This window comes from Bos taurus, chromosome 15, assembly GCF_002263795.3.
Source record: "Bos taurus isolate L1 Dominette 01449 registration number 42190680 breed Hereford chromosome 15, ARS-UCD2.0, whole genome shotgun sequence".
NCBI lineage: Eukaryota > Metazoa > Chordata > Mammalia > Artiodactyla > Bovidae > Bos > Bos taurus.
This window is the reverse complement of record NC_037342.1, coordinates 41,812,331-41,822,656: the sequence shown is the minus strand read 5'-3', so window position 1 is coordinate 41,822,656 and position 10,326 is coordinate 41,812,331. Positions and strand designations below refer to the sequence as shown.

The following is a 10,326-nucleotide window of genomic DNA, read 5'->3' as shown; positions in this document are numbered from 1 at the left end:
TGTGGGCCTGGGTTCAACCCTGTTCAGAGAACTAAAATCCCGTATCATGTTCTACCTTGAAAGGGAACTCCTCTTCCTCAAAATGGGAGATAAGTTTGAATAATTAAGATTAAATAAACAATGGCTATCTGTAGCTATCTAGTAGCCTACTACAGGAATAACACAAAATACTACTACAGGAATAACAAAAAATATTTAACCCTGAGTTGCTGACCTGAAAATGTTTTTCATACTCCCTCCACCTCCCCTAGTATTCAGCTTGAATCAAAGCCCTGACATTCTCCAGTAACTTCTGCCTAATGGCCACACTAAATTCTAGGTAACTTAATAACTGAGGCAAGACCGCAGAGAGTAGTATCAAGACAAAAGAACAAACAAATACAGCTACCATATCCTATTCCATTTTTCACTGCTTCACTTTCACCAACGATTTAGCCTCTACTTTAGCAAGGTCTTCTACCAGATAATGGAGACACGGAGCTGGATAAGACCACATAACAGCTCAGTCCAGTAACACTGGGAATTATGAGAACACCAAGAGGTTCACAGTTGAGACATACACAAAAAATAGATAAAGAGAATGCAAATACCAAAGATAAATTAAATCAATGGGTTGAAAAGCAAATAGGAGTTTTCCAGGAATCAAGGAGAAGGAATGGTTTTTTGACACTTGAAAGCATGAAACAGTGATATGGTTAGGCAAGAAGGTCCCTGTGACTGGAGAGCTACAGGGTGGCATGGTTAGAAAGACTGGCAGTGATGAGATCCTAAAAAGAAATGTCATGCTAAGGAACTGTAACTTTATCCTGTGAATCAATATTTCCCACAGCCATCACCATGGAACCCTTTGAAATTACAATGTGAAAAAGAATCACCAACAGTAGTACATGTTTAAATTTGTGATTCTTTACCTTTCTTAAAATCTAAAAAGTATAAAAAATTTGAATAATTTTATTTAAAACCCCAAGATACCATCAGTGAAGTAAATCATCTTTTATTTTCATCTTATATTTGGCTATCCAGAGGCATGCATAACCCTCCAACTTTAATGAGAACAATGTTTTTGTGTCTTTTTATCACATATTCGCTTAATATTAGGTGTAATGTTGCTAAGTCGGATCCGCATATGAGGTGCAGCATCAAGTCTTTTCCTGTATTTTGTTTTTGTGGCAGCATAATACGAAAAGCCTGTCTCACACAGGTGCATTGTAGCAAAAGGAAGAAGTACACGAACTGCACGCCGTGCAACACTTGGGTACTCCTGAATTAGGCTACTCCAAAAATCATTTAGTGAAAGTTCACTGAAACTTTGTTTCACTTGAGAATCAGATGTTAAATCAATCAGGCTCTCATAGTCCCGTGCCACTAATGAGGCTGGCTTAACAGTTACTGTAAATGGATTTCTAACCCAAGCATGAATGTCATTTGTTACAGGAAAATATTTTAACAGAGTAGAACGCAAACCCCTTAGGTGCTGCACAATGGCACTGCAAATATTTTTATCAACTGTGGAATTAATTTCAGTCAAAAAGTCACTGAGTGTAGGGAAACAATCAAAGTTTTCTTCTTCGACGGATGAGGCCCAAAATTCCAATTTTCTTAACAAAGATGACATTTTATCAAATACTGTAAAAACTGTCACATTTTTTCCTTGCATTGACAGATTAACCTCATTTAATTTAGTAAAAATATCTGCAAGATATGCAAGTCTTAGCAGCCAAGATGAATTCGTTAAACAATCAGACAGTCGAAAAGCAGAATCCATGAAAACCAACAGTTCACGACGAAGCTCAAAAAGTCTCACAAGAACTTTACCTCGGGAAAGCCACCTTACCTCTGTATTTAGAAGAAGTGCTGTATGCTGGGCACCCATTTCTTCACATAAAATTTTTAGTAGTCTGGATTGATGTGGTCGAGCTTTAATATAATTGATGATTTGTACTGCCTGATCTAGCACATTTTTCAGAGACGTAGGCATTGTTTTAACTGCTAGTGCATGTCTATATAATAGGCAGTGACTACTGGTGCTTTCGGGAGCCACATATTTTATCAAGGTGACAGCCTCAGCAATTTTCCCATCCATTGCCCTAGAAGCATCACTACAAACATCAACACATTTTTCCCATTCAATTTCATGTTTCTGCATAAAACTGTTGATGCAGTTGAAAATTTCTTCACCAGTGGCATTACTTTGCAAAGATTCACATAACAGTAGGTCTTCCTCAATAGACTTATTAAACCTATAACGAACAAACACAAGCAGCACAGCAAGTCCTGAAACATCAGCTGATTCATCTAGTTGCAGTGAAAACCCATCACAAATTTTCAGTCTACAAACAAGTTCCTCTTCAATGTCAGCAGCTAGATCCTTAATTCGACGAGCAACGGTACTGTTTGATAGTTGTACTGCATCTATTTTTTTACTATACTGTTCGTCAAACATCCGCATCACAACATCTTTTGCACAAGGCTTGATAAGCAATTCTCCAATAGTATGAGCCTCTCCACTCAGGGCTATATGGTAACTTACATTGTATGATGCTTCTGTAGCACTTTCATTATCTGTATTGACAATTTTAGGTGTTGGGGGTTTATTATTTTCAGGTGAATCAAGATGTTGCTTGAAAAAACTTATGTCTTTGTCTTTATATGCAGCATGTTTAGTTTCCAAATGTCTTCGAAGCTTACTAGGGGCCAAAGAGCTATTTGATAAAATTTTCTTACATAATACACACTGAGCATGAGGTGCATCTCTATTTCCAAAGTAAGTAAATCCAAAAGACAAATAACTTTCATCATATTTTCTTCTTTTTGGTTTTTTACTAAAAGTAGTTATTTTGTTGGAATTGGATATAAATTTGACCCTGGAAAGCTCACCTTCTGAATTTTTAGAAACTGAAGGCTGCAAATGCTCATCTTCACTTTGTAATATTCCAACCTTTTGATCATGTGATTCAGACACAATTTGATAACAAAAAGATTCTACTTCTTGTTTAAGACTTCCTTGTTTCAGTAACAGATCCATAGGCAATGAATTTGTGGTACAAAACATGGTTAATTTAGTATAAACATTGAGTATCACAAATGTGTTGACATTATAAGACAGGATACATAGAAAATGAGCAATCATCAAAGAGATGATATATAGCAACACATCAGTTAATTTGTAAATGCTGCCTATGCATCAATGCGCAGATGGAACATCACACGTTCGTGTATCAGGTGATCTCTCATTCGACTTCCTGGTGCTCTCGGGTATGGCACACCTTTTCTTAAAGGTAGATTATCACATAAAAATAAAAGCTATAGAAATGAGTTTAGTAGTCTTAAACTTATATTTTAAAATAAATTATAAAGAAAAAACTATTGTTAGCATTTATCTTTTTCTCACAATGCTCATTAACTTAGATAACATTAATACTCTATAAAACATAGTTTGGGAACCACTGGACCAAGAAATAATAAAGAGCTGATAAGTGTATTTTTAAGGAAGCGATCTTGAGGTCCCATGGCAGAGTTGGCCAATTTTCCCCATAAAGTACCACATGATAAATATTTTTTACTTGATGGGCCATGTGGTCTCTATTGCAACTACTCAACTCTGTAGTTGGAGAATGGCAGCAGCCATAGACAATACGTTAGAAGGGCACAGCTGTGTTCCAGTAAATCTCTATTTCCAAAAACAGGCAGCATGGGGCCATAATTTACCCACTGTATACCCTTTCACTGTATACAGTATCTTGGAATCTGAGCTTTCTGATGCCTACTGCCATTAGATACACTCATTGTTGACATTGTTACACGTCTTAATTCTTCTTTCAGGGCTCACAACTATTCTGACGAGCTACTTCAAAAACACACAAACAGCTCAAAGTTTTGCAAGACACAGAATTCTGTTATATCTAAATATTGTGTTAACACTGAAAAATAAACTATAACCCCAAAATTAGCTACTATTTCTTTGGACTTAAAATTACATAAATATTTATATTATCCCAAATTAGACTCATTCAAAGTAATACATATATTTTACTAAGTACTCAGCATCCTATTATTCTTTAGGTGAAGGCTTAACAAGGACCTAAAGAAAACATAAACTCTCATTTTAATAGGTTTATTCCTCATACAATACTTTTTAAAAAGCATCATAAAATGGAATGGTAATGCAAATTTTAGGACATCTAAAGAATACTAACTTTATAAAGCAAGGCATTCAAATTTAGTGTCTATCTAAATGTAGTTACTTTTGATTTAAACTTTATGATTTGGCTACAGAGTAACCTTTGGATTCTTATATTAGATCCTGAATCAAAAGGGTTTTCCCATTAACAGCTAGAGGGTAAGATACCTGAAATGAGGAGCACTCTCTTCTGCAATCACTTTCCACCTTGGAAGCTTGAAATGCAGACTCTTCAAAAAAATAAAATTAAGGGAAAGGGTAGAAGGGGAGTAACCAAAAGCCTAGAATGAGAAAAGTTAAAATTAGACACTGTAAAAACAGAACTAACTACAAACCTCTAAGATGACCAATCTTTACAATTTATTTTAGAGCCAGGCAGTGCAAATGATTCTTCACTGAAATGCAGATCTTAGACTGAAATAGAAGATGTCTAACATAATAAAAGTGCTAATATTTTATCCTATTTAATACTCTGGTAATTTCATTGTTTTGAAATGCTTCCCCATCCATTGACTTCATAGAAAGACATAAAACTCTCAGAAACTAAACCTAACTTTTTCAAGTACAGCCACAACTTAATGTCTCTAAAACTAAGCATTTTAAGTAATCTAAAATGGAATTATACACGGAAAGGTTACAAGAACTATGCCTTGTTATAACAATTGAGCTCTTTTCTCAATAACCAAGATCCTTAAAGTTCCTAACATTCACTGAGTGATCATTGTTTACTATGTGCCAGTAACTGCTAAATCCCTCATAGATGAGCTCATTTAATCCTTAAAACGAACTTGAGAGTTAGGGACTATTATTAATAATCCTTTAAGGATGAACAAATGGGAGCTTAAGTCCCCTGCTAAGTTAACGCATCTGTGAAGAACTAAGAACAATACCCAGAAAGTTCGACTGCAGAGCCCACGTGCCTAGTCATTGCTTGTGTGTCCCCAAATACTCTTAATTTCACAAGCACTAAAAATCTGGGACCAGGAGTTGGATGGTGCACAGAGAAATGAATGATCTATACAATGGGTTATTACTGCCAGAAAGTCGAGGGTCTCAAACTGGCAGTAGAATGCCGTACACCTTCATTATTGGCAGCAAAAGAGCCGACTGTTCTATCACAGTCCTGAATGGGCCTTAGTTGCAGAGAGCTTCGTGGAGTCAATGGGTGACCTAAAAGTTTACAATCCCTCTCCCTTGCTTCTAGGGACAGACACAACGGAGTGGTGAGCTTTGTTTTCAGGAAGGAGGACCTAATCTCCACCTTTTCAGAGGTGCTCTCCTGAATCTCTCGAGGACAAAGAGCCTGGACTCCCTAAAGAGTAGAGTTTCTATTTGACTCCCTGAAAAGGAGCGGGGGAACCCTCATCTTTTGTCTCTTCTGGCTAAACTGACAGGTAACACCATCCAATCACCCCCTCCCTCGGATGGTTCCTGCTCTGAACAATACCCTTGGGGCAGAAGGGCTGGGGAGGAGTGCAGACTGTTCAAAAAGCTGAGGCAGGAAGTGGGCACGGACACCCCATCGAGTACCTAAGTGCTTTTTAAAACGGTCACTTCGAAGGGCTGCCCAGCCAGCTATATCCCTCGGCTCCTCCTTGTCACAGGTGCGCGCTGCCAGCCACAGCTGGGGCTGGCTTCCTGTGGGAATCCACCCTCGCCTACGGAACTCCTCTCGCGTCCCCGGGCTAACAACCACAGGAAACCGTCTCAGAACCCGACACTATCTTTCTCTCTCATCTCCATCAGCGATGAAGAGAATGGTCTCTGCTGCGGCTGGGCTGCAGAGCAGCGCCGCGGTCCCCAGCAGAGCCGGCGCCCGCCATTTTACAAAGCTCACGGCAGCGGCCATTTCAGAGCGCACCACTCAGCCGCCACGGCGGCTCTGGTCCTCACCTTCACCGAGGCCTGAACGGGGTCAAGAGCCAGTCGTCGCGGACTGGAAGGGGGAGGGGGTAGGGAGGAAGGGAGAAAATGAAAAACAAAACAGAGGGAGGAAGGATTCGGGGGGCCGGGCGATGCTCTCAGCTCAGGGGTATCGCCTATGCCACCTCCATAGACATCCGATTCGCGGCTGGCGCGGTCGCTTGTCTGAAGATAAATTTAGCACACTAGGGCACCCCCACTTAGTCTCCACAAGCGACTTTGCCGCCGCCCAATCAGCGCCAGAATTGCTCCCCGCCACCTATCCGCGCTGAGCAGTGGGGCGGGACCAAAGGAAAGGACCAAGGTCGGTTGAGGAGCGGGCCAGCAGCGGCAGCTGCTATCGCTCTGAATTAGGGCGTTCGCTTGAGGCTGAGCTAATACCCGACGAGAAGCGATAGTTTTCAAATTTCCCTGGGTTCGAGTAGCCCGGGCATTTGTTTACAATGCAGAGTCCTGGGTGCTGCGAGATAGCATTTGTGATCCTGTAGCGCTGGATTGACTTCGAGAAACCTGAGTGCCCTTATGCAGTAGGGCTCAGCCCCGGTGTTGATTTGAGTGCATTTGCAGAGCCTCGGCTGCTGGTCCTTTCACGCGCTCTTTGTTCCCGGAGCCGCACCCCAAGCCCAGGTTGCGCAACCGCCTTCTCTTTTCCTTGTTTTCCCACTGGAATCCGGGCAGAAAACGCCCTCTCTCTTCCCCGCCCCTCCCAGAAGCAGGCGAGTCGGGGGCCCCTAGTGGGCCGAGCTGAGAGCTGAGCGTCATGTCTCCGGGGCGCTGCTCTCTCCAGAGCTCCCTGGTGACCCCAGATGGGGTCGGGATCCACGTGTAGGAATATGTAGGGATAGCGGCGTCTCAGCAGTGTCAGTGGAAAAGAGTCCGCTTGCTGTGTCTTTGCACCCTCCGCTAGTGGCTGCATCCCCGAGGAACGCCCAGCGCTCTAGAACACTGATAGCTGCTGCTGCTGCTGCTGAGTCGCTTTAGTTGTGTCCGACTCTGTGCAACCCCATAGACGGCAGCCCACCAGGCTCCCCCGACCCTACTTCGGGTGTTTTAAGCTTAGTTCTCCTATCCCCCTCCCCTGTTTTTAAAAACAACACAGCAAAAGGCTTCGAGCCGTGTATTCAATTCCATTTTGTGTGAGATCCGTCGTGGAGACGTGCAGTCTGTTTTTCCAAATTGGCATCTTGAAATATGCACACTTCCTGGAAGGAATTTGTTGAAGTACGGGTAGCATTATACAGTGAGTCCAATTGTTTGCAATATTTTAGATTTTCAAGGCCCCATAGAAATAACCAAGTCAAGAAAGTTGAATCTTCTTTTCAGGCGCTGCGCCAATGATAGAAAATTCCTAACTTGTGGTCAAAAGCAAGGACAGCTTTTGTTTTTCCTAAATTTGCTCTTCTTGTACATATGAATAAATTTCTTCGGCATTGAAAGACATCTAGCCTCTTATTCAACAGAATCTTGGGGAGGACTGAACTAGATGATTTCCTGAGACTGATAATAGATGTCAACATTTGGTTCTTAATGTTTTACAGTCATGTCAACATCTTCAGAACTTTGCCCCATGGTAGACTATCCATAAGTCTTCATTGTTATTTTAAAATTATTCCTGTTAAATTGGTTTCATTTGAGCTTTTGAACCACCAAAGGGGAAATCACTTTGCTGAAGGGGTGAAATTTTACTTGAAGAGTGATCATATTGTAGTTGAAAAAATTGTCTAGCTCTTAACAATATTGGAAAAATATCCCACATTTTCATAAGTTTTCTATTTCAGAAGGGCCTTTTACGGATATGCTCCCAATTTGATCTTCACACATCTGGTTTACATTTTCATGGAATGAAATAATTCAAAACATTCAGCTGATAACAAATTCAACTGAAGTAAAGTCTAGAATTTAACCTTGGTCTTAAACAGTTCTGTGCAGACCTACAAGACCTTTTAGAACTAACACCCCAAAAAGATGTCCTTTTCGTTATAGGGGACTGGAATGCAAGAGTAGGAAGTCAAGAAACACCTGGAGTAACAGGCAAATTTGGCCTTGGAATATGGAATGAAGCAGGGCAAAGACTAATAGAGTTTTGCCAAGAAAATGCACTGGTCATAGCAAACACCCTCTTCCAACAACACAAGAGAAGACTCTACACATGGACATCACCAGGTGGTCAACACTGAAATCAGATTGATTATATTCGTTGCAGCCAAAGATGGAGAAGCTCTATACAGTCAACCAAAACAAGACCAGGAGCTGACTGTGGCTCAGAACATGAATTCCTTATTGCCAAATTCAGACTTAAATTGAAGAAAGTAGGGAAAACCACTAGACCATTCAGGTATGACCTAAATCAAATCCCTTATGATTATACAGTGGAAGTGAGAAATAGATTTAAGGGACTAGATCTGATAGAGTGCCTGATGAACTATGGATGTAGGTTCATGACATTGTACAGGAGACAGGGATCAAGACCATCCCCATGGAAAAGAAATGTAAAAAAGCAAAATGGCTGTCTGAGGAGGCCTTACAAATAGCTGTGAAAAGAAGAGAAGTGAAAAGCAAAGGAGAAAAGGAAAGATATAAGCATCTGAATGCAGAGTTCCAAAGAATAGCAAGGAGAGATAAGAAAGCCTTCCTCAGCAATCAATGCAAATAGAGGAAAACAACAGAATGGGAAAGACTAGAGATCTCTTCAAGAAAATTAGAGATCCCAAGGGAACATTTCATGCAAAGATGGGCACAATAAAGGACAGAAATGGTGTGGACCTAACAGAAGCAGAAGATATTAAGAAGAGGTGGCAAGAATACACAGAAGAACTGTACAAAAAAGATCTTCACGACCAAGATAATCACAATGTAGAGCCAGACATCTTGGAATGTGAAGTCAAGTGGGCCTTAGAAAGCATCACTACGTACAAAGCTAGTGGAGATAATGGAATTCCAGTGGAGCTATTTCAAACCGTGAAAGATGATGCTCTGAAAGTGCTGCACTAAATATGCCAGCAAATTTGGAAAACTCAGCAGTGGCCACAGGACTGGAAAAGGTCAGTTTTCATTCCAATCCCAAAGAAAGGCAATGCCAAAGAATGCTCAAACTACCGCACAATTGCACTCATCTCACACGCTAGTAAAGTAATGCTCAAAATTCTCCAAGCCAGACTTCAGCAATACATGAACTGTGAACTTCCAGATGTTCAAGCTGGTTTTAGAAAAGGCAGAGGAACCAGATATCAAATTGCCAACATGCACTGGATCATCGAAAAAGCAAGAGAGTTCCAGAAAAACATCTATTTCTGCTTTATTGACTTTGCCAAAGCCTTTGACTGTGTGGATCACAATAAACTGTGGAAAATTCTGAAAGAGATGGAAATACCAGACCACCTGACCTGCCTCTTGAGAAACGTACATGCAGATCAGGAAGCAACAGTTAGAACTGGACATGGAACAACAGACTGGTTCCAAACAGGAAAAGGAGTTCGTCAAGGCTGTATATTGTCACCCTGCTTATTTAACTTATATACAGAGTACCTCATTAGAAATGGCTGCGCTGGAAGAAGCACAAGCTGGAATCAAGATTGCCGGGAGAAATATCAATAACCTCAGATATGCAGATGACACCACCCTTATGGCAGAAAGTGAAGAGGAACTAAAAAGCCTCTTGATGAAGGTGAAAGAGGAGAGTGAAAAAGTTGGCTTAAAGCTCAACATTCAGAAAACGAAGATCATGGAATCTGGTCCCATCACTTCATGTGAAATAGATGGGGAAACAGTGGAAACAGTGTCAGACTTCATTTTTCTGGGCTCCAAAATCACTGCATATAGTGACCACAGCCATGAAATTAAAAGACGCTTACTCCTTGGAAGGAAAGTTATGACCAACCTAGATAGCATATTGAAAAGCCGAGACGTTACTTTGCCAACAAAGGTCCATCTAGTCAAGGCTGTGGTTTTTCTAGTGGTCATGTGTGGATGTGAGAGTTGGACTGTGAAGAAAGCTGAGCACTGAAGAATTGATGGCTTTTGACCTATGGTGTTGGAGAAGACTCTTGAGAGTCCCTTGGACTGCAAGGAGATCCAACCAGTCCATTCTGAAGGAGATCAGCCCTGGGATTTCTTTGGAAGGAATGATGCTAAAGCTGAAACTCCAGTACTTTGGCCACCTCATGCGAAGAGTTGACTCATTGGAAAAGACTCTGATGCTGGGAGGGATTGGGGGCAGGAGGAGA

At 41.1% G+C, this 10,326-nt stretch overlaps 1 protein-coding gene across 3 annotated transcripts; it reads right to left on the bottom strand.

Moving 5' to 3' along the window:
• Positions 1-978: 978 nt before the first annotated feature.
• Positions 979-6,276, bottom strand: ZBED5 (zinc finger BED-type containing 5). Of its 3 annotated transcripts, none has more exon segments than NM_001099388.2 (3): positions 979-3,271; positions 4,349-4,461; positions 6,074-6,276. In NM_001099388.2, a coding segment is annotated over 1 exon segment (2,085 nt). In that variant the 5' UTR covers positions 3,131-3,271; positions 4,349-4,461; positions 6,074-6,276; the 3' UTR covers positions 979-1,045.
• Positions 6,277-10,326: the final 4,050 nt, after the last annotated feature.

What these genes read in the sequence shown, in the direction of transcription:
- ZBED5 (XM_005216046.5), bottom strand. Translation starts at nt 3,130, where the DNA reads ATGATTGCTCATTTTCTATGTATCCTGTCTTATAATGTCAACACATTT.